Source organism: Pan troglodytes, chromosome 4 (genome assembly GCF_028858775.2).
Source record: "Pan troglodytes isolate AG18354 chromosome 4, NHGRI_mPanTro3-v2.0_pri, whole genome shotgun sequence".
Classification (NCBI taxonomy): Eukaryota; Metazoa; Chordata; class Mammalia; order Primates; family Hominidae; genus Pan; species Pan troglodytes.
In genome coordinates, this window is record NC_072402.2 from 130,376,191 (window position 1) to 130,401,443 (window position 25,253).

General features: G+C 39.6%; 1 protein-coding gene across 4 annotated transcripts in view; it reads left to right on the forward strand.

The window, feature by feature from the left end:
* Positions 1–24,534, forward strand: part of RAD50 (RAD50 double strand break repair protein) — an 89,929-nt gene extending 65,395 nt beyond the window's left edge. For 2 of the 4 annotated variants that reach the window (XM_001163412.8, XM_024356731.3), the window contains 5 exons: positions 346–570; positions 19,103–19,188; positions 20,071–20,213; positions 22,663–22,796; positions 24,169–24,534. In XM_001163412.8, coding sequence (XP_001163412.1) covers positions 346–570; positions 19,103–19,188; positions 20,071–20,213; positions 22,663–22,796; positions 24,169–24,355 — 775 coding nt within the window. In that variant the 3' untranslated portion in view covers positions 24,356–24,534. Of the gene's footprint in view, positions 1–345; positions 571–19,102; positions 19,189–20,070; positions 20,218–22,662; positions 22,798–24,168 lie in introns of those variants that run through there. The other 2 variants (XR_010156994.1, XM_063810652.1) reach the window with 2 other exon arrangements.
* Positions 24,535–25,253: the final 719 nt, after the last annotated feature.

Here is a 25,253-nt window from a genome sequence, read left to right on the forward strand (position 1 = left end):
TCTCAGTTCACAATCAGAAGTTTGTGAATTTGTAATATTAATCATCAGAGTGCTTTACTTAGCGTCTAAAGGCCAGGAACTGTATCAGTGATCACATGCTATGAGGGTTCTGTAATACACAAAATTAGCTATTTAGCAACCTATGTGGGGCAGAGATATGGAAGGAAGAGAGGGGTTTTCTTTAGTACCAAAGCCCTAAATAATAAGCAAGGAGAGACTCTGTTATAATATACTGATTGCTAAGGAGAATGATACTTAACCTATCTAAAGAAATCTATGACTTTTCCACTTCAGGTTGTTAAAAGCTAAAAAATGGTCCTCATTTGTCATTTTTCTTTTTTACAGTGAACATCAGAAGTTGGAAGAGAACATAGACAATATAAAAAGAAATCATAATTTGGCATTAGGGCGACAGAAAGGTTATGAAGAAGAAATTATTCATTTTAAGAAAGAACTTCGAGAACCACAATTTCGGGATGCTGAGGAAAAGTATAGAGAAATGATGATTGTTATGAGGACAACAGAACTTGTGAACAAGGATCTGGATATTTATTATAAGACTCTTGACCAGTAAGTATTAGACTGGGGATTTTCTTATTGCAGTGAATATTAACTAACATACTTTAGTAATCTTTTCTCTCATTTTTTTCTTTTTTTATTTATTTATTTTTTTGAGACAGAGTTTCACTCTTGTTTCCCAGGCTGGAGTGCAATGGCACGATCTCAGCTCACTGCAGCCTCTGCCTCCCGGGTTCAAATGATTCTCCTGCCTCATCCTCCCAAGTAGCTGGTATTACAGGTGCATGCCACCACGCTGGGCTAATCTTGTATTTTTAGTAGAGACGGGGTTTCTCCATGTAGGTCAGGCTGGTCTCGAACTCCTGACCTGAGGTGATCCACCCGCCTCGGCCTCCCAAAGTGCTGGGATTACAGGCATGAGCCACTGCGCCCAGCCCCTCATTTTTTCTTTTTAAATATGGTATTTTATGTATACCATGGATTGGAAAATATATGTATGTATGTATGTAAACACACACTAGCTTAAGTTATGAAGTTAAGATATAAAGCATATTAATATCTAGGAGTATTCATGATACTACCTCCCTCTAACCAATCTACCATTATCACTGATTGGCATCCACTTAGATGCTCCCTTCTTATCTCAACCTTCTGTCATCCCCATTCCCTGTAACCAGTGACAAAGATTTTTACTTTCTCTGCTTTTTTAAAAAAGTTTTATCATATATATGTCATATTTTGAGCTTTTTAAAAATGATATGATATTCTAGGACTTGCTTTTTTATTTGGATTTGCTTTTGTTTATCCATGTTGTTTATGGTCATAGTTGATTCATTTTCACTGATATACATAATCTACTATGGGAATAGACCACAATGCATTCATTCTCCTACAGATGGACATTTGGGGTTTTTTTTTCCAGGTCTTGTCATGTCTTCTGGAGGAAAGGTATAAGGTTATATTTGTGGGAGTGCATTGTGGAGTATGCTCAATTTTACAAAATAATATTGTTTTCCAGAAATGACTACTGATTTATACCACTAGCAGTATATAAGGGTTTCTTTGATGGATCCTCTGACATTGGTTTTATAAATTTCTTAATGTTTGCCAACCTCATAGGTTTAAAATGATGAATCGTTGTTTATACATTATTAGTCTTGTCTTTTTGTGTGTTTTGGGACAGAGTCTCTCTTTGTCACCTAGGCTAGAGTGCAATAGTGCAATCATAGTTCAGTGTAACCTCAAACTCCTGGGCTCAAGCATTCCTCCCACTTCGGCCTCCCAAAGTGCTGGGGTCACAGGTGTGAGGCATTGTTCCTGGCCCTATTGGTCTTTTCTTATTGATTTAAATGTGTTCTTTATCTCTTCTGCATTTCAATTCCTTTTCAGTTATATGTATTACAAATGTCTTTTCAAACATTATGCTTATCTTTTTTACTTAGCATCTTTTGATGACACTGGATTTGATTTTGAGTTAGTTGAATTTAGCAGCCTTTTCTGGTTAGCTCTTTGTGTGTCTTGTTAAGAAATCCTTCCCTACTCCTCTCTCTCTCTCTCTCTCTCTCTCTCTATATATATATATATATAAAGATATATATATAAAGATATATATATATATAAAGATATATATATAAAGATATATATATAAAGATATATATATATAAAGATATATATATAAAGATATATATATATCTTTTTTTTTTTTTTGAGACGGAGTCTCACTCAGTCGCCCAGGCTGGAGTGCAGTGGCGCCATCTCGGCTCACTGCAAGCTCTGCCTCCCAGGTTCACGCCATTCTCCTGCCTCAGCCTCCTGAGTAGCTGGGACTACAGGTGCCCGCCACTACGCCCGGCTAATTTTATTGCATTTTTAGTAGAGATGGGGTTTCACCGTGTTAGCCAGGATGGTCTCGATTTCCTGACCTCGTGATCCACCTGTATTGGCCTCCCAAAGTGCTGGTATTACAGGCGTGAGCTACCGCGCCCTACTTCTATATTTTTGTCTAAAAGTTTTAAATTTTGCCTTTCACATGTAAGTACATTTAAGTATTTAATTCTAAGTTGAATTTTTTCCGTTATGAATAACTGGTTGTCTTGGCTCTATTTATTGATAGACTATCCTTCTCTCAGTGACCTACAGTGTCATTTCTGTCATATATCAGAATTCCTTATGTGCCTGGGTTGGCCTGGGTTCTCTGTTCTACTTAATTCATCACTTTGTCTATCTCTGTGCCATTTCTCATACCATCTTAATTACATATAGCAGAATTTTCTTTATCCAGTGTATGTCTGTCTTTTAACCAGTGAATTTAGGCCTTTCATATTCATTCTGATTACTCAATTGAGTTGGATTTATTTCTGCCATCTTTTTTTCCTTTCCTGCCTTTTTGAGATGGATTTATTTTTCTTGACTCCTCCCTTTTCCCTTCTTTGGGTTATCCAGTTGACCTTATAACATGGGGATTAGGGACACTAAGCCCCCCACGCAGTCAGAAATCCACATATAACTTTTGATTCCCTCAGAACTTAACTACTAATAGCCTACTGTTGACTGGAAGCCTTACTGATAACAGAAACAGTTGATTAACATATATTTTGTATGTTATGTGTATTATATGCTGTATTCTTTTACAATAAACTGGAGACAAGAAAAGAAAATTATAAGGGAAAATATATTTTCTGTTAAGTGGAAATGAATCATCATAAAGGTCTTCATCCTTGTCCTCTTCACATTGAAGAGGAGGAGGAAGAAGAGAAGGGGTCAGTCTTGCTGTCTCGGATGGCAGAGGTGGAAGAAAATCTACATAAACATAGACCCACACGGTTCAAACCTGTGTTCAAGGATCGGTTGTATTCTACTTTAGTTATTTGAGTGTTTACTTTTTAATTTTTAACATACTTATTTGATTTAAAATCATATGCATTAGTTCTCAAAGTGGTCGTGGAGCACCATTATCAGTATCACCTTGGAACATGTTAGAAATGCCTCTCAGCCTCTACCCCAGACCTGGATCAAAAATTTGAGAGGTAGGGCCCAGCAGTCTATTTTTGACAGGCATTTTGGGTGATTCTGATGCACATCAAAGTTTAAAAACCATAGCTTTAATGTGAATTGTTTTATCTTCTTCCTGAATACTAATTATCTTCTCTCATCTGCATTATTTCTTTTGTCTAATATTTTAGTTTTACCTTGTTTTTAAATCATCACAAATGAGTAATAATTATTGTGGTGGTTTCATAAGCCCGCATGTTTACCAATTTCTTTGTTCATTCTTGCTTTTTAAATCCCACTCCTCCCTTCTTTAGGTTCAGTTTTCTTTTTTTGGAGTATATTCTTCAATAGTTTTTTCAGTGAATGACTGTTAGTGGTAAACAATCAGTCTTTGAGAAGTTTTTCCCCTTAATTTGATAGTTTAGCTGAGCATAGAGTTCGAGATTGACAGTTTTGTTCTCTTGGCACTTTGAAAATATTTCATTTTTTGTTGGCCTCTATGGTTACAGTTGAGAAATCATTTTAATTATTCCTTTAAAAGTAATCTGCCTTTTTCCCCTGGTTCTCTTAGGATTTTTCCCTTTGTCTTCAGTGTTCTGTATTTTTATAATAGTGTGTCTAGACTCAGCTTTAGTTCTTCTGCTCATAAATTGTGCTTTTTGATCTGAGGATTGATATCTTCCATCAATTTTGGGGATTTTTCATACATTATCTCTTCAAATATTATTCTTTCTCCATTTCTCACTGTTTTCCCCTTCTTCACTTTTTATTAGACATAACCTCCTCTTTCCTCTACATTGCTTAACCCCTCTTGCATATACTGGGCTCTGGGTAAATATCTTGTAGTTCATAAATTATTTAGCTGCTACTTTATACTGCCTATTGAGTTGTCATTTTTTTTCCTCCATTTTTTTCTATAAGTTCTATTTTGTTCTTTTTCAGAAACTCACATGGTTTTTTTATAATTTTTTTTTTTTTTAAACAGAGTCTGACTCTGTCGCCCAGGCTAGAGTGCAGTGGCATGATCTCGGCTCACTGCAGCCTCCACCTCCTGAGTTCAAGCAGTTCTCATTCCTCAGCCTCCCGGATAGCTGGAATTACAGATGCATGCCACCACTTGGCTAATTTTTGTATTTTTATTACAGATGGGGTTTCGTCATGTTGCCCCAGATGGTCTTGAACTCCTGGCCTCAAGCGATCCTCCCGCCTAGGTCTCCCAAAATGCTAGGATTACAGATGCGAGCCACTGCGCCAGGCCTATGATGTATTTTCTTCCTTTGTATTTTGATTCCTTCTTGAATGTGTCTTTACACATTTTATACACATTTTATACCTAGGCCTCCCAAAGTGCTAGGATTACAGATGTGAGCCACTGTGCCAGGCTTATGATGTATTTTCTTCCTTAGTATTTTGATTCCTTCTTGAATGTGTCTTTACTCATTTTAACTATACACATTTTATATTCTCTTTCAGATTATTATTTTTTAATTTCACATTTTGAGGAGTCTGCTTCTGCTGTTTTGTATGTTGATTCTATCCCCTAGTGAAGTTTCTGTGTTTTATTAACATTTAATTGTGTGCTTATCTTTAGTAGTGTTGTTTTTTTCTATGAGACTCCCTTGTGACCTTTCCTTGTAGAGGTCCATCTACACAGAAATTTTGGTTTTATATTAACTAAGAGCTCCAGAGAAAACATTGGCCTGCATGTAGGGTTTTTGTTAATTTCTTAGTTGGTAGGTTCCTAGACTATACTCACTGGTAGCATAACTTTGAACCCCAAAACTATATAAAGCATTTGCCCAAGACTTTGAATTTTCAACTTATCAATTTTCCACTCTTTCATTGAGGATTGATGTTATAGCTCTTGAAGAGTCCCATTTTTTGTGTGTTGGGAGTCACTTCTAATCTTCCTTACTTGGGTCCTATCCTTCATCTTCTGTCCTGGATGATAAGAACCAATCCCTAGGTTATAAAAACAATAACGCCAAGTTCATGGCTGGGCACGGTGGCTCATGCCTGTAAGCCCAGCACTTTGGGAGACCGAGGTGGGCGGACCACTTGAGGTGAGGAGTTCAAGACCAGCCTGGCCAACATGGTGAAACCCCGTCTGTACTAAAAAAAATACAAAAATTAGCTGGGTGTAGTGGTGCACACCTGTAATCCCAGCTACTCAGGAGGCTGAGGCAGGAGAATCGCTTGAACTGGGAAGTAGAGGTTGCAGTGAGCCAAGATTGCACCACTGCACTCCAGCCTGGGCAACAGAACGAGACTCTGTCTCAAAACTAACAATAACAGTAATAATAATAACCCCAAGTTTAGTTTGTCTGTCAGGTTACATACTGACTGGTCTGGTTTTCACTTCTATCTTCGTTTCTGTTATGTAGGGATTTCCCTTTCTTTCTTGTGAGCTCAACTATGAATTTAAAATAAGTTTTGTTATAAGTCTATCTAGCAGTTCTGTTCATTTGTGGCAGGAGAATTATTACTTACCTTAGATTTTGGTGGTGGTTGTTTTTTCCAGAATGGCAAATATCTTCCTTAGCACTAAGAGAGTTACACAGAGAGCTTCTCTTCTAAGACTTCTGGTCAGATACAGCATAGTCAACAGACCAACCTGAGCAGTGGCATTCAGACCACAGGGCTCAGGAAGACAGGAGAACTCTGGTTTCACTATGAGGACTTTTTTAGTTAGTGATGATAACAAAGGTGGTCCCAGAATTGCCTAGGCATATTTTTGGCATATACAAGTTTTAGGAAGTACGTAATCATGTAAGACAAATTAGATCCATTTACTGTGAAATATTGGGAGTGAGCCAATTAACATGTTATTTTTTAAAAATAAATTATACTAAGATTTTTGTTAGATTAAGTTTAACTTTTAAAACAATTTTTTGAGAGTATTCCATGGATATATCTTTTGTCCCATTTCATTGTGAGTGGGTACGTTAACATTACAATGTTCCCTGGGTCCAAAATGGCTCATAGAATTGTATGCCTGCACCAAATGAGAACTTTTGTTTTTTAACCTCTTTGAATATTGCCATCTCTCCTAGATACTAGATCCAGCAGTTTAAAGTGGTTAGTCTTGGAATTTAAGGTGCTGAAACAAGAACATAAGCAAAACTTAAGGAATTCTTGCCCAGTAGACTACACATACATATATTCGTTTTTTGGGTTTTTTTTTTTTTTTTGCCTTTAATAATTCTTTTTAGTCTTCTCAGCTACCTCATTTATGCCTTTAGGGGACTTTTTAGTTTTTCTTAGTTCTTTAACAACAGATGCTGTGTATCCAATAGACTTATCAAACGTTCATTGAGCATTAAGGAATAGGAGATCCAGTAACTTCTAGCAAGGATATTATAGTTTATTTGAAGAGACACAAATCAAAACAGATTTTTGTCAGTAAAAACCTATTTTGCCAGGCTTAGTGGCTTACACCTGTAATCCTAGCACTTTGGGAGTCCAAAGTGGGTGGATTGCTTAAGTCCAGGAGTTTGAGACCAACCTGGGCAACATGGCGAAACCCCATCACTACAAAAAAATACAAAAATTATCTGGGCGTGGTAGCACACAGCTGTAATCCCAGCTACTCAGAAGCCCGTGGCGGGTTGCAATGAGCCAAGATTGTGCCAGTGCACTCCAGCCTGGGTGACAGAAAGAGACCCTGTCTCAAAAAAACAAAAAAAAAACAAAACTTCTATTTGGAATAAGATAAGTTGGTTGTGATGGAAAAATAAAAATGGGTATTAAAAGCAAGACATTGGACTTTGTATAAAAGTCCAACATGATAAGTTTTACCTTTTTAAAAAAGCCTCAGAAGTCCATAATACATGGTTAAAAGTGCTGTCTCTGAACACTACAGATGTCCAGATTTTGAATTCTTTTTTTTAAAAAAAGTTTTATTCTTATTTTTTATGGCTATATAGCCGGTATATTTATGTGGTACATGAGATATTTTGATGCAGGCATACAATGCATAATAATCACATCAGGGTAAATGAGGTTTCCATCACCTCAAGCATTTATCCTTCCTTTTGTTACAGACATTCCAATTATACTATTTAGTTATTTTTAAATGTACAATAAATTGTTGACTGTAGTCACTCTGTTGTGCTATCATATACTACTAGATCTTATTCTTACTATATTTTTGTACTCGTTAACCATCTCCACTGCCCTTCCTAGTCTCTGGTAACTATCATCTCCACTATCTCCATGAGTTCAATTGTTTTAATTTTTCACTCCCACAAATGAATGAGAACATGCAAAGTTTGTCTTTCTGTGCCTGGCTTATTTCACCTAACATAATGTCCTTCAGTTCCATCCATGTTATTCCAGATGACAGGATCTCATTTTATTTTATGGCTGAATAGCACTCCATTGTATATATGAACAACTTTTTTTTTTTTTTTTTGAGACGGAGTCTCTGTCTCCCAGGCTGAAGTGCAGTGGTGTGATTTCACCTCACTGCAACCTCCACCTCAGCCTCCGAGTAGCTGGAATTACAGGTTCCTGCCACCACACCTGGCTAATTTTTGTATTTTTAGTAGAAACAGGATTTTGCCATGTAGGCCATGTTGATCTCGAACTCCTGACCTCAAATGATCCACCCGCCTCAGCCTCCCAAAGTGCTGGAATTAGACGTGAGCCACCGTGCCCGAGAGGAACCACATTTTCCTTATCCATTTATCTCTTGATGGACACTTAGGTTGCTTCCAAATCTTAGGTATTATGAATAGTGCTGCAATAAATATAGGAGTGCAGATATCTCCTCAACCTAATGATTTCATTTCCTTTGCGTAAATATCCAGTAAGTGGGATTGCAGAATCATATGGTAGTTCTGTCTTTAGTTTTTTTAGGAACCACCATACTATTCTCCATAGTGATTTTGAGTCCTGACTGAAGATATTTAGCAAATTATTTAGACACTCTGAGTTTCCGTTTCCTCATCTATAAAATAGAATTTTTAAAAATCTATACTATTATTCAGTATAGAGTCAGAAAAGCTCAGAGGCGATTTAGTCCAGCTTTCTTTGTCATGTTCCATTCTTTAATGTAAGTAAGTTCTTAAATTCTCTATTCTTTAATAGCACTAAAGAACTAAATTCATTAAGAAAACGTAGGTTTCTGTTCCCATTTAAACATTCTTTGAGGTTGAGGGCTGTGCGTAGAAGACAATAATAGCAATTGAATACTACATGATAGCATAATCAATTTAATTATTGTATCTAACTCTGTTTTAAAGGGCAAGTATTTATCAGAGAGATTAAGCAGGCTACCCAAGATTACCCAGGTAAATGGTAGAGATAAAATTAGATATCAGAACCACTGTGACATGCTGCTACCATAGTGGCCCCCTGCTTTTTTTTTTATTTTTCTGGAGACGGAGTCTCACTGGTTCTCTCAGCTCTCTCAGGCTGGAGTGCAGTGGCGTGATCTCTGCTCACTGTAACCTCTGCCTCTTGGGTTCAAGCGATTCTCGTGCCTCAGCCTTCTAAGTAGCTGGGATTACAGGCATGTGCTACCACACTGGGCTAATTTTTGTATTTTTAGTAGAGACGAGGTTTCGCCATGATGACCAGGCTAGTTTTGAACTCCTGGCCTCAAGTGATCCACCCTCCTTAGCCTCCCAAAGTGCTGGGATTACGGGCATGACCTTTTTTTATAACCGTTAAAAAACTAGTATTTATATAAAAGCATTTTAACTGTTACTTATACTTCCTGGTTTAGAACCATAACTTATTTCTATATATTTTGTAACTCTTCAGTGAGGTGCTTGTGTACATAATACATAGTTGTATATTAGGATTTTGTTCAATAAAAATTTGAGTACATAAATGCTTGATACTGTTCTAGATACTAAGTATATAAGGATGAAGAAACAAAATTAAGAAATAAATTAATAACAAAATGGGTAGTAGTGGTAGGTATTACAGTGAAAATGAACAATGTGAGCATAACAGATGGGCCTTTAAGCTGGGACCTGATTGATGAGAAGGGAGCAAGATATGCAAAAAATGGGGTGCAGGCGTTCCAGGTAGAGAGAATAGTTAATGCAGCAGCCAAGACCAGTACGAACAGAAAGTGTTCAAGGACCAGGAAGAAGGCAAGCATGGGTGGAATATAGTCAGAGATAGACCATTCCCAGAGTATGTCATGCCTTGTAGCCGTGGTAAACAGTTTTATTTCATTCTAACTGCATTGAGCAGTCACTGGAGGGTTTGAAGCAGGGAAGTAATATAATCTGATTTCTAGTTGGAAGAAATTGCACTGGCTGCTGGGTGTGGAGAATGGATTGTAAAGGGCAAGAGTAAAAGCAGAGACTGATGAGGAGGCTTGTAGTAACCAAGAGATGGTGGTGGGCTAGATCAGGTGGTAGCAGTGAAAATGGAGAGAAGTGATAGACTTGGGATTTGTTCTGGAGAGAGAGTTGACAGGCCTTGCTTCTGAATTGAGTGTAAGGGAGGGAAAGTAAAATAACCAAAGGTTGCTCCTACATATTTTTACTTGAACAACAGGATATTGGGAGAACAGGTTGCCATTCCTTAAAATGGGTGGGACTGGGGAGAGAAAATCAATAGTTCCGTTTTGTACACTTTAAGTTTGAAGTGCCTGTAGATATCTAAGCAGAGCTGTCAAGCAGGCAGTTGGATATATAACCTCGAGCCTAGAGTTCAAGGGAAAGGTGTACACTGGGGAGTCATCAGCATATCCACGGCATGTAACCCATGAGATGAGATCACATGTGGAATGAGCATAGAGAGAGAAGGGAAAGGTCCCACCACTAGTTATGTTTGCAAATCCAGTAAATAAGCAGCTGGTGATGTGGGAAAAGATTTTAAAAGATTTGGTATCTTGAAAACCAAGTGAAGCAAATATATCAAGAATCTAATGCTATTTGGAGTCAAATAAGATAAGGACTAAGAAGTGGCCCTTAAATTTGACAAAATGGAAGTTGTTAATGACTGAGGAGCAGTCAGTGGCACAGTTGGAACTGAAGCCCGGTCAAGTTGGGTGGGGAGAGAATGGGTAGTAAGAAATGGAGATAGCAGCCGGGCACGGTGGCTCACACCTGTAAACCCAGCACTTTGGGAGGCCAGGGCGGGTGGATCACCTGAAGTCAGGAGTTCGAGACCAGCCTGACCAACATGGGGAAACCACGTCTCTACTAAAAATGCAAAAATTAGCTGGGCCTGGTGGTGCCTAGCCTGTAATCCTAGCTACTCAGGAGGCTGAGGCAGGAGAATCGCCTGAACCCGGGAGGCGGAGGTTGCAGTGAGCCAAGATCGTGCCATTGTACTCCAGCCTGGGCAACAAGAGAAAAAAACTGTCTCAGAAAAAAAAAAAGAAAAAGAAATGGAGACAGAGAATATAGATAATTCTTATAACAACTTCTCCTGTGATGGGGAGCAAGAAAAATGGGGCAATGGTTAGAGTGGACCAGGGACCAAGTTAAATAGGCAAGTTGGTTTTGTTTTCAATTTTACTTGTAAGTATTTTGCTGCAAGGTCAGCTCTTCTCTTACAGCCCATTGACCTGCAGACCTGGGGTTTCATATGTATTCACTGAATAGAAAAACATATGTAGGAGCTCTCCAGCTATCCCTGCATACCCTGAGAACCAGTGGCAGCAGGAATAAGAATTCCCTTCACTTCCAAGATTAGGCTATAAGAGAAAAGAATTCAACAACCCTTGCTCTGCCACTTTCTTGTCAGGCTCTGGGAAAACAGGAATATCTTTCCCTGTCCCTCCTCCAAACGGCTGAGAGTCTGTCTGATGGAGACCTTGGTAGGTGCTCCATAGTCTGTTTTTGACCTGGGCCTGGGATAAGAAGGAAGGGCTTTTCAGCAGAGAAAAGTGCCTCAGTCACAGAGGCATGCTGAGCAGAGTGAGGACCTATGAGGGAGCTTGGTGGAGCCTGGCGGGGTGGAGGGGTACAGGAGTGCTTTCTAGCAATTTAGGCTTGTTAAGGAACAAAGCCAGGCTGTTTACTGAGTTCTCTTACCTGGTACTCAGATGGATTCTTCTAAATGAAAAGAAGTGATACAAATTTCCCCAAAATTGAGTCTTTGTGGCTTATGCTCGCAAACAGTGGCCTTCTCAAGATTTATATGGTGAGCCCTAAATTTGCCTTCTCACCCAGAAGAAAGTAAGGTACAAAATTTCCCTCATTCTTTCACGTCTTAGAATAAAGCATGCAGTCAGTGTAATTGTTGCGTTCAGCTGTCTATTTAAGGTAACACAGGAAGTCAGCAGTGCATTTTCAAGAAAAGCTGATTACCATCTGTTATTAGTAATCATCTAAAAACATCACTAAGTATAAGCATTGGCAATGGTCAGAGACACATAGATGAAAAGGGGGAAATTATCCATCATTTGGAATGTATTACCCCATACTAATACAATATACCAATTTAAATGATTTTAGAATATATCACTCAAGATATGGTGTTCTACCCCATGCCCAAAATGTTCTACTCTCATTTTTCCCCAGATGTGGAAGGTTGCATATTAGGCAATAGTTCTTTTTTTTTTTTTTTTTTTGAGACAGAGTTTCGCTCTTTTTGCCCAGGCTGGACTCCAATGGCGCGATCTCAGCTCACTGCCATCTCCACCTCCCGGGTTCAAGCAATTCTTCTGCCTCGGCCTCCCAAGTAGCTGGGATTACAGGCGTCTGCCACCACACCCGGCTAATTTTTTGTATTTTTAGTAGAGACGGGGTTTCACCATGTTGGCCAGGATGGTCTTGATCTCTCGACCTTGTGATCCACCTGCCTTGGCCTCCCAAAGTGCTGGGATTACAAACATGAGCCACGCACCTGGCCAGGTCATGCTTCTTTTAAGACTCATTGTAAACACGTAACCTTTACAGTTTTGCATCCAAGGTAGCCAGCTTTCTGTGAGGCTCTTCAGAGCCTGGGTCCCTGCATTCGAGGGGAGCTTCAGATGAGGGCTTTATTCAGGGCTCACCTTATAGTCACCATCTCCATCATGACCATGGATGCAGTAAGGTTTCACAGTAGCTCCTGCAACCTCAAGAGGGTAGATTACAAAACCCAAAGATAGCCAGTGGTGTTTCACACCTAAACAAATGTTTATCTTGCCATAGTGATTGAACCATAGGCTGAATTGTAAAAGCTGATGTTTGGGAGTCTAGCTAAAGAAAACTAAGTTAATAGGTTTAAAGAAGCAAGAGCTGGAAGGGTCTTCTCCTGGAAGGTGAGATATTGGTCTATGGGGTGTCCAAGGGAGAGAATCCAGTCATGGGTTCTTAGCTTCTCTTTCTGGTTGGACCAGTAAAGCCTCTTCCTCATCCCTCTTTTCTGCTCATCACTAGAGACAAAACTAAAAACCATGGCTTCAGTCTGCTAAAAGCCTAGAACAAAACAGAACAACAAAATAAGGCAGGCTGGACAAGCTTGTTAAGACTTTCATGGATTACCAGAAATATAAATGCCATTAAAGCCATCATTTTTCCTCATAAAATGCAATCGATTGTTACTGAAATTTTTAATGAAATCTTTCAGACTCTTAATGAGTATTTAAATATCAGACTAAAGTAATTTATAAATCATTATTTTCTGAGCTCCGAGAGAGTCTCACTTTTTTTTTTTTTTTTTTTTTTTTTTTTAGACAGAGTCTGGCTCTGTCACCCAGGCTGGAGTTCATTCTTGCAAACTCGGCTCACTGTAACCTCCACCTCCCAGGTTCAAGCGATCCTCCTGCCTCAGCCTCCCAAATAGCTGGGATTACAGGTGCCCACCACCACACCGGCTAATTTTTGTATTTTTAGTAGAGATGGAGTTTTACCATGTTGGCCAGGGTGGTCTCTAACATCTGACCTCAAGTGATTTACCCACCTTGGCCTCCCAAAGTGCTGGGATTACAGGCGTGAGCCACCTCACCCGGCCTCTCACTTTCTTTTAAGAGCCAGTTTTCACAAAGAAATCATACTACTTCGCATGAGTTAGTATATGCATTTAACTGAGAGATGTGCATACTCCAGGCAGGTGGTGGAGCTGATACACTAGCCAGATGGCTACTTGACCATAACAGTTTGCAGCCCATGAAATTCAAATCTTTGCCTCACCAGACAGTCATGGACTTTCAAGGTCATTCTGTAAGTTATTTGATGTTAAATGCCTGTGAAGTCCAAGTGATAAAAGCGTGTTAAGTTAATTGGGCCACTATATGTCACTCAATAGCTCCTATAGGGTTCTTGTACAGGATCTCACTCTGTCACCCAGGCTGGAGTGCAGTGCTATGATCACAGCTCACTGCAGCCTCGACTTCCTGGGATCAAGCTATCCTCCCACCTTAGCTTCCCAAAGTGCTGGGATTGCAGGTGTGAGCCACCGCACCCAGCCCAGAGCTGCTTTCTTTCCATGGCTTCAGCCTAAGTAACTCTCACCTATTACCGTGGCAGCTTTCCCACCTCTTATCTCTTACTGTCCTTCCTACCCCCACCTCCACCCATTATACTTCTGCCAGCTTAATTTTCCTAAAGCTGGTGGTCCCTATTCCCTTCTAATTTTAGGAAAGACTTCCATACCTGGGCTTTCCCATTTCAATTCCTACTACCAAGTGTGTTCTAACCAAACAATTTTGTTCCCTTAATATGTCCCGTATTTTCCTGTGCTATCTCCCATCCTTGGAATGTTATGTTGATTAAGCCCTTCCCAAACATATGTGATTTTTTTCCTACCTTTGTACTTATAATAATATTTTGTACCACTTATACAACTAAAGCCATTCAGCCTTGTATTACAGATATTTGGGCTTCCCCACGCTCCATAACTGCAAACCACAGAACACACTTCAAGGTAGACTTAGGCTCATTTCCATGACAATGGCTAACTTTGATTCAGCCCTTAAGAATTATTAAGTTGGTGACATATTTTCATTTCCCTCACAATGGCTTTGCACGTAGTACACCCAAATACATCTTTTTTGTTCTTTGTGAGCATTATCACAAGGTAGATATTTTTCTGAGTTTTTTTTTCCATTTAACGTGGTGATAATCTTTTACATTCATATATTCAAGTACCTTGTATTTTTAATGGCTGCATATTCTGTAAAATGCATGATATCTACTTTATTTAACCACTATTGAACATATTAGAAAGCTTTTAAATATGTGCTACTACAGATAATGCTGCAGAGTGTGTCTTTGCACACTAAAGCAGATATGTCAAAAAGACAGCTTCCTAGAAATGGAGTTACTGGCTCAGATGTTATGTATATTTTTTAGTTAATGCCAAATTACCTTCTAAAAACACTTAGAAAATTTCCACCAATAGTATATGAAAGTGCCCATTTCCATGTCTGGATTTTGTTACTGACATTTTATTGGCTGCACAAAAAAAGCTTGCACTTTAATTTACATTTCCCTCTTTACTAGTGAAGTTAAATGTCTTTTCGTATGTTGTCTATTTGTATTTCTTCTCCAAGAATTACCTATTCATTATCTCTGCCAGTTTTTCTACTAGGTTGTCTTTTTCTTGATTTGTCACATTTTAATAGATTCTAGATGTTAATTATTTTCACATACATTGCAAGTACCTATTCCCAGTTTATCATTTGTCCATCAACTTTCTTTCGTTTTTTCTTTTTTTTTTTTTTTTTGAGACAGAGTCTAGCTCTGTCGCCCAGGCTGGAGTGCAGTGGCACAATCTCAGCTTACTTCCTTCCGCCTCCATCTCCCGGGTTGAAGTGATTCTCCTGCCTCAGCCTCCTGAGTAGCTGGGACTACAGGTATGCACCACCACGCCTGGCTAATTTTTGTATTTTTAGTAGAGACAGGGTTACACCATGTTGGTCAGGCTGGTCTCAAACTCCTGACCTCAAGTGATCTGCCTGCCTTGGCCTCCTAAAGTGTTGGGATTACAGGTGTGAGCCACCGCACCCAGCTGCCTCAGCTTTCTTTATGGTATCTTTTGTAACTTTTAATTTTTAGGTAGTCAAATCTTTAGTCTTTTGATTTATGGCTTCTCAATTTTGTTCCTTATTTAGAAAGGCTTCCCAATCCTAAAATTATCAAAATGTTTTCATCTGATTGTTTTATTTTACCTTAGCTTTTGTTTTTTGTTTTTTGTTTTTCAGACAGGGTCTTACTCTGTCACCGAGGCTGGAGTGCAGTGGCATGATCACAGCTTACTGTAGCTTCAACTTCCCGGGCTCAGTTGATCCTCTCACCTCAGCCTCCCAAGTAGCTGGGACTACAGGCACTCACCACCACACCCAGCTAATTTTTAAATTTTTTTGTAGAGATGGGATCTCACTATGTTGCCCAGGCTGGTCTCAAACTCCAGGCTCAAGCAATCCTCCCACCTCAGCTGCCCAAATACTTTAGCTTTTAATCCTTTCATTCATTTGGATTTTATTTTGAGGTTGGATAACGGGTAATAATTTTTTTTTTAATCTTTTGTAACACTATTGAAAACTTTCCAGTTGATTTGAACTGTTGCAGTTATAAACTAACGTTCTATATGCATTTGGGTTTGTTTCTGGATTTTCCTTTGTACACCAACTTTAAAAATTTTTTTTCTTTTGTATTATCTCTTCTATATGAACTTTAGAGTCAGCTTATGGATTCTGTTAAGCATTTTTTAATTTTATTGGGGTTTCTGTTTGGATTGCATTTAATTTATGGATTATTTGAGGAGAACGGACATCTTTGTAATATCACATCTACCATTCTGGACTCCTTAGTATGCATCTTCTTCTCAATCATTTCCTTTTATCCTATTGTAAAGTTTTACAGCTTTTTCCTCTAGCTCCTATACCCTTTTGTTAGACTTATTCCTAGGCATTTTAGGGTTTTTATCGCCACTGTGAATAGGATCCTTTTTTTTTCTATTGCCTTTCCTATTGGTGTTTGCCTCTAGATAATAAAACTTCATTTTTATATATTTATCTCTGGCTATCTCATTAGTCTGAATAATTTTTCAGTTGATTTTCTTGGATTTTCTAAGCATACAATTCTGTCACCTGCAAAAATAATGACAGGCTTTTCTCTCTTTTTTTCATTTCTCATTTCTTTTTAGGTAGGGATTTGAATCGTGAAATCCCTGAGTCGTTAGGGATTTCCAGGACCTTATTTTAGAGCAGCCATAATAGGAGGCATCTTTCTCTTCTTAGTTTTAGGAGGAACACTTCTATAGATTTTAAATTAAATTTGATGCTTGCTGTGGATATCTGAGGGAGTCATTTTGTCCAGTTAAGAAAACGTTCTTTGATTTTTCACTTAAGATATTTTATCAAAATTCAGTGTTATAATGTATCAAATGTTTTTATGACATCTATTGAAAAATTATTTTTTTCTTTTTAATCTGCTACTACATTAGTTGAATTATTTTCCCCAGTTTTACTGTTTCTTTCTTGTTGTTAACACTACTTGGTCATGATATATTCTTTTTACTACCCTTACTACTAAATTTCGTTTTATTTAGACTGTTTATATTCATAAGAAAAATAGCCTTGTACTTTTTTCCCCTTATGTTTCTCCTTGCTGTGTCATACCTTATATACTTGGGAGCTAGGTGTATCTTGAAGATTTGATAACATTCCCTCATAAAACTGAGTCTGGTGGCTTTAAAAGATGGAATTTTGACTGCCTTTTCAATTTTAACTGTCATATTCAAGGGCTGTTAATATCCTAGCCACTTTTCTCTGATCTTGAACAAGACACTGATTTCATTGAATCTTAGTTTTGTTAATGGTAAATAGAGATAACAGTATCTAATTCCCAGTATTGTCGTAAGGATTAAATGAAATTGATTATTTAGCATAGTTTTGTCTCGCATATGGTAAATGGTCATCAATAATAATCATTATTATCATTGTTATTCCCTTATGTAGATTACTGTAGCGACCTTAGTCATCCCCATCTCTTACACAGTACAGCTGTAAATTCCACAGTAGACAGAGAGGATACGAAGATGAGTTAATGGTCCATCCCACAGTGGTAGTCATCAACTCCATCCGACACACTCTTTGGTGGGTTGAGACCTCTCCCTGAACTAGATTTTTTCCCGCAGTGCTGTGTCTCAGCAGACCTGGCCATGGGACAGGATGCACCACCTGTGTTGTATAAGGGAGCCAAGGCAGACTGCACGTGTGCGCCTTGGCCACCCCTGCCTTGTCTGGAGCTTGTTCTCCACATTAGAATGCTTATGTTAGTTTTTGAAGATTTTTAACTTGAATGGAAAGATAACTTTTTTTTAATGTCATTTGAAAAATCAGGATCATGATATATAAGCTATGCTTGGTCTAACATTCCATCAGTTTTGTTTTGTTTTTAGGAAATACTTAGATGTTTTGTCTACTTTTGAAAGGAGCATAAAATGTTAGGCTGAGATAAATGTATAAGGTAGAAAATGGAGACTTGTTGCATTCTCATCAACAAGCAGAATATGGTTTTTTCCAGTCTTCTACTACTTCACAGTCCTTCATCTGATATTTAAAATGTATTTATGTTGAGTCATTTCTTTCTCTCTTGCTGGTGAACCAGAAGATCACGAAATGATTCTACAGAGGCAGTAGCATTATGTTCAGTTTCTTTTTTTGTATGCATCAGATAAGAGGCCTGCAAATGGAAGTAAGTCGCCTCACATCCTTTGTATGATGATCGCAGTAATGTTTGCCTTTTTACCACTGGTGCAACATTTATTAGTTCATAAACCCGCTTCCAAAGAACCTAAGGGCTTTTTGATGAAAGGTGACTGTGGTGGGAACAATGTCAGGTTTTGACAGGCTACTTTTGCTTTTACAAACATTTCTCCTCTTTCTTTTTAGTGTTTAGAAACTACTACCTTAAAAGAGAGTTGAGGACAGGGACATGTCTGGACTAAGTGGAATTTAGTGCTTAGAGTTAGGATTTGGAATATAAATATGGAAGTTAATATTTAGAATTAGGATTTCTGAATCTGTGAATAGAAAGGTAAAATAAAGTTTTGATGTCAGTTCAGCTTAAGCTTCTAAATCATTCTCGCTGAACCAAAGCTTCCAGTTGGTAAAAATGTAAGATCTGAGGAATAAAAGCAACATAAGAAGCTGACTTTTGGTAAGCCTTAACAGTGATAGAAGAGGGACAAGGTGGCAGTTCGATTCTCCTATTTTCCCCATAGACTGCAGGCCCCTTGGCTAACCGTAAACCTTCTACCCTTTAACTCCCTGTCGTCCATTCAGCAGGCCTTCCTGTGACCCGTGAGTATCAGTGGAAGCATTCCCTCCAGTAAGTTACCACGGCCTAAGAAAAAAGTCTAAAAAATTATGTTTCCTGAAGTTTTCACAGTATTTAAGTATTTACGTAAAGGAGTATTTGTTGTATCCTAGAGAGTGAATATGGAGAAGGGTACCCCTGGAGCACTAGAAATAAGCCTGCCAATTTTCAGTATTAGCCAAGCAGCAAAGTTTTGCTGCTGTTTATTTTTTCTAGCTCTTACTATATTCTACTTTTACCATTGAAAATATTGAGGAAGTTATTTATATTTCTATTTTTTATATATTATATATTTTATGTATTTTAATATTACTATTACACATAATTATTTTTTATATATATAAAGTACCAATGACTTCCTTTTCCAGAGCAATAATGAAATTTCACAGTATGAAAATGGAAGAAATCAATAAAATTATACGTGACCTGTGGCGAAGTACCTATCGTGGACAAGGTGAGTACCATGGTGTATCACAAATGCTCTTTCCAAAGCCCTCTCCGCAGCTCTTCCCCTTATGACCTCTCATCATGCCAGCATTACCTCCCTGGACCCCTTTCTAAGCATGTCTTTGAGATTTTCTAAGAATTCTTGTCTTGGCAACATCTTGTAGCAAGAAAATGTAAAGTTTTCTGTTCCAGAGCCTAACAGGACTTACATGTTTGACTGCAGTAGGCATTATATTTAGCTGATGACATAATAGGTTCTGTCATAGTGTAGATAGGGATAAGCCAAAATGCGATAAGAAAAACCATCCAGAGGAAACTCTTTTTTTTTCCTTTTTTTTTTTTTTTTTTTTCCAGATGGAGTCTCGCTCTTCTCTGTCACCCGGGCTGGAGTGCAGTGGTGCAATCTTGGCTCACTGCAACCTCCACCTCCTGGGTTCAGGTGATTCTCCCACCTCAGCCTCCCGAGTAGTAGCTGGAATTACAGGTGCGCGCTCCCACGCCTGGCTAATTTTTTGTATTCTTAGTAGAGACGGGGTTTCACCATGTTGGCCAGGCTGGTCTCAAACTCCTGCCCTCAGGTGATCTGCCCACCTTGGCCTCCCAGTGTTGGGTTTACAGGCGTGAGCCACCGTGCCTGGCCTGGAGGAAACTCTTAACAGGGAAACTAAGAAAGAGTTGAGGCTGAGGAACTGGGGCATCTGGGTTGCTTCTGGCCAGACCACCAGGCTCTTGAATCCTCCCAGCCAGAGAAAGAGTTTCCACACCAGCCATTGTTTTCCCCTGGTAATGTCAGCCTCATCTGTTGTTCCTAGGCTTACTTGATATGTTTGTAAATGACAAAAGGCTACAGAGCATAGGTTCCTCTAAAATATTCTTCTTCCTGTGTCAGACATTGAATACATAGAAATACGGTCTGATGCCGATGAAAATGTATCAGCTTCTGATAAAAGGCGGAGTTATAACTACCGAGTGGTGATGCTGAAGGGAGACACAGCCTTGGATATGCGAGGACGATGCAGTGCTGGACAAAAGGCAGGTATCTCAAAAGCCTGGGGAGCCAACTCACCCAAGTAACTGAAAGAGAGAAACAAACATCAGTGCAGTGGAAGCACCCAAGGCTACACCTGAATGGTGGGAAGCTCTTTGCTGCTATATAAAATGAATCAGGCTCAGCTACTATTAATACACTCTCCTGAAGCTAACCAACATTTCCTGCAACATTATGTAGACTTTTAAAAGAAGGGCCTGAAGCATTCTCGCAGGATAGGCTAAATGTAGAACAAGAAGCTGAAGACCCGTTAGAGTTTTCATGGCACTCCTTATCAGAATAAGGTCACTGTCTCATCAGTTATAAGACATACCACTATTTTATGTGCCAGCAGGAATGAAAAAATGCAATTATAACCATAAGATGTTTCAGAATCAATGACATAATAGTATTGCAAACCAGATTCTAGCTTAAGCTAGAATGAATATTCCAGTATAGTAAGGAGTCTCATTAAGAAAGTAGCCCCTCATAGAACTAAGTCCCTACCACAGCATACACAAAGACTTAGCTGCTGGGTCAGGCCATCTGGCTTCAGGTAAGGCTCTGTGAGGACAGCCTACATTGGAAATCAGGAAGAGGAATGAAGTTTTAAAGAGTCAGGAATATGGCATCCTTGGGGAACAAGGCTGGGTCCTTCACTGTGCACAGGTTTGTAACAAAGATGTCACAGATACTTGAGCTTTCTGCTTTCAGATCAAGGCAGAAGATTACACTTGATAACACCTCTGGGCCCTTGATTTTTTTTTAATAAAATTCTAAAATCATAGAAATAGATGCTCACATTATCTAAATCATTTTCATAGTTTGCAATTTTTGCTTAAAGAACATGCCATGCAGCTGGGCATGGTGTCTCACACCTGTAATCGCAGCACTTTGGAAGGCCGAGGCGGGCAGATCACCTGAGGTCAGGAGTTCGAGACCAGCCTAACATGGTGAAACTCCGTCTCTATTAAAAATACAAAAATTAGTTGGGCATGGTAGCATGTGCCTGTAATCCCAGCTACTCGGGAGGCTGAGGCAGGAGAATTGCTTGAACCCGGGAGGCGGAGGTTGCAGTGAGCGAAGATCGTGCCATTGCACTCCAGCCCGGGCAACAAGAGCGAAACTCCGTCTCAAAAAAAAAAAAAAGAACATGCCATGCATATATGTATTATGTTGTCAGCCTAGACAGCTGATACCAATTTAAAGCATCTGCAGATTACTGTCTAAATCATAGTCTACAAAAATGACAAACTTGTGATCTGTAATCAGTATCCCTACGTGCTTTGATGATTTTTAGTGGTAATTATAAATGAGAAAATACAGAGTTTGAAACATGGTCTCTTTGAATTAAAAATACTTTCAAAAATATCTTGAGGAAAAAGATTTTTTGTAGCTATTCTGAGTTATGAAAATTAATTAGCAATAATTGTCTCCTTGGTGTGAGGGGAGAGAACAAATAATGGAGGTGGGCCTCCAGCCTACCTAACACTGGCTTTTGCTGAGGCTCTAGCAGCCAACCAGGGGCTCTGCATGTGAGTGGGTGGTGGTAGAGTTGACAGCAGTTTGGATTCAAAGACAGGAAGGAAATGCCTGTCCCTCACAGGGCCAACCTGTGGCCCTGTCTTCTGGCTTGCCTAGGCATTAAAGAAAAGACATAAACTATTCTAAAATTACCAACTCACTGATGTGTGCGCACCCACCCACAAACTGAGGGGGAAAGGGGACTTACAGCTCACACCAGAGTAGTTTATACTTCCCAGAATAGCCCTACTCTCTCAATTCTGTGTGTCTTGTATCCTCAGATGGTTTCAGTGGGTCTGAGGGTTTTAGTATTAGGTTTCTAGTAACCACGAAAATGCCTAACAGTTCCAGTTACTTGGATTTGCTACAGGTAAGCTTAACTGAAACCACATTTCTATACTCCTGATACTTTACTTTGACCTAGGATTTTCTTTTTTATTTTCTCAGTCTCAGGATTATACACAAGAATGTGGAAATTTAAAGGTAGCTGAGAAAAAGTGAGAGGCTCTAGAAAACGTGTCGAAGTTTTCTAACAGATCCCATTATCAGGCAAATAGCCAGGTCAAGAATTTTTAAGGTTGCTCATCTTACAGGATTATTAAAATTACAGATAAATGGCATTGTCTCTGTTTCTAGCCTTTGGTCTCAAGTTGGTTGTAGCTGATGTAATTTTTTATGTGAGAGCATCAGCATTGTTCTGAGCATTTTGTTTTGTGGTGAATGATAGGCTGAGATCATGCAGGTTCTCCTTCTGGAGGACATAAGAATCTGGTCCCAGTGCTGGGCTCTCCCAGAGGGCAGTGCTTTACCTGACAGTGAACCTGTGACGTTTCCCACTTTTCCCTGCTGAAAAGATCATGTCAGGACTGCTTGCCTGCCATGAGATGAGAAGGTCTGTGCTGGGCTTCTCACATAGGGGCTTTTTTCCAGGTATTAGCCTCACTCATCATTCGCCTGGCCCTGGCTGAAACGTTCTGCCTCAACTGTGGCATCATTGCCTTAGATGAGCCAACAACAAACCTTGACCGAGAAAACATTGAATCTCTTGCACATGCTCTGGTTGAGTAAGTATCTCTTGCACATGCTCTGGTTGAGTAAGTATCTCACATTTGGGGACAGGTTGTGATAGTTCTTCAAAACCAAGAGAGTTCTGTGATGAAAACGTTCTCTAGCTGTGTTCCCCACTTCTTGGGGAAGCCAGTTGGTGCCAGGCCCTGGGCTTTACCTTTTGATAGTAATTCTTCAGATCCCTCGTAAAGGAACTAGATGGTGAACAGCAGCCCCAGACACATCCTGCAGCTCCCCAAGTGTGTTCACAGGGAGAGAGTCACTGTGAGGGGTTCCTGGCCTGGTTTTCCTGTAAACCTACCAGAGGAACCCACATGTCATGCACAGCAATTAGCATGCCCTGCTAAGACATCTGCAGGTAGTGGTAGTGGGTTTAGGACTGTCTCCCCAGCTTTCCACATGTGTCAGACAACTGTGAGGAATGACAGAGCTCTTACTCAAAAAGCTTATTCAAGATTAGGTAAAATCCAGTGAGGGTAAAATTGCACACCTTTTACCACATTCACCTGGGGTCAGTATAGACGCCAAGGTTGTCAAGCAGCTCTTGCATAAGGACTATGCTGGCAGAGAAAAAGGCAGTTTCCCTGAGGTCAAAGGAGGTGTTTCAGGCACTCCTGGCTCCAGACAGTCCCTTTCTGGCAGAGAGGGCCAGAAGGAGAGCTGAGCAGCACAGGGCCACCTTTCTGCAGCCATCATCACAAGTAAGGGCGAGTGCTTTTGAAACCTCAAGTGCATCCAGCTCCAGGAAGGGGATAAGTGGCTAGCTAAAAGAAAAAGTCTTTCAGGTTTCAGTCACATTGCTGGTTACCTCAGCAAAATGTTCCCAGAACACCCACTCAGGTCCCTGTGTGTCATAGTAATGATGCATCTAGTGACTGGTGGTGGCAGAATTCTAAGTAGACCCAGCTCTTAAGAAAGCAGTGTTATTCCCCTTACCTGTAGTTTGTCTTTATTACTTTTAAATTTTTCTTCCAGAGAAAAGTAGTAACAGGTCAGGAAAATCCCAGGCGAAGGAGTAAGCCTTCTATAGTTGAACAGTTTGGATATTAAGGAAAACTCAATAAAATATTTATACCTGCTTTAGTGAGAACTTCTGATCTGGAAGAAACTAGTTCTTGTATTCCTGTGAGTCCCTAAGCCAGACCTAAGTGAGGAGTCAGGCCATGTGTCCCTACTGTCTGGAGAGGAGAAGAGACTCCTGCCTGGCTGGCCTGAAGGCCTGGGGCCACCCCTCCACTTCCTGCAGGGTAGCTGGGGCCCTGACACACAGCACAAGTTCATGTGTCTGACAAGGTTTGCGGTGACTTTTCAAATCAAAGAAGGGGTTATGCTCTTTACTAATAATATGTTCTGAATATATTGTTTCAGGATAATAAAAAGTCGCTCACAGCAGCGTAACTTCCAGCTTCTGGTAATCACTCATGATGAAGATTTTGTGGAGCTTTTAGGACGTTCTGAATATGTGGAGAAATTCTACAGGATTAAAAAGAACATCGATCAGTGCTCAGAGATTGTGAAATGCAGTGTTAGCTCCCTGGGATTCAATGTTCATTAAAAATATCCAAGATTTAAGTGCCCTAGAAATGTAGGTCCTCAGAAAGTGTATAATAAGAAACTTATTTCTGATATCAACTTAGTCAATAAGAAAATATATTCTTTCAAAAGAACATTGTGTCTAGGATTTTGGATGTTGAGCGGTTCTAAAATCATTAAACTTGTTTGTTTCACTGAAAATTGGACAGATTGCCTGTTTCTGATTTGCTGCTCTTCATCCCATTCCAGGCAGCCTCTGACAGGCTTTCAGGGTTCAGCAGTACAGCCGAGACTCGACTCTGTGCCTCCCTCCCCAGTGCAAATGCATGCTTCTTCTCAAAGCACTGTTGAGAAGGAGATAATTACTGCCTTGAAAATTTATGGTTTTGGTATTTTTTTTAAATCATAGTTAAATGTTACCTCTGAATTTATTTCCTTGCATGTGGTTTGAAAAACTGAGTATTAATATCTGAGGATGACCAGAAATGGTGAGATGTATGTTTGGCTCTGCTTTTAACTTTATAAATCCAGTGACCTCTCTCTCTGGGACTTGGTTTCCCCAACTAAAATTTGAAGTAGTTGAATGGGGTCTCAAAGTTTGACAGGAACCTTAAGTAATCATCTAAGTCAGTACCCACCACCTTCTTCTCCTACATATCCCTTCCAGATGGTCATCCAGACTCAGAGCTCTCTCTACAGAGAGGAAATTCTCCACTGTGCACACCCGCACACCCACCGTTGGAAAGCTCTGACCACTTGAGGCCTGATCTGCCCATCATGGAGAAGCCTGTAACACTCCTCTGCGTCTATCCTGTGTAGCATACTGGCTTCACCATCAATCCTGATTCCTCTCCAAGTGGGCATTGCCATGTGGAAGGCAAGCCAGGCTCACTCACAAAGTCAAGGCCTGCTCCCTGTAG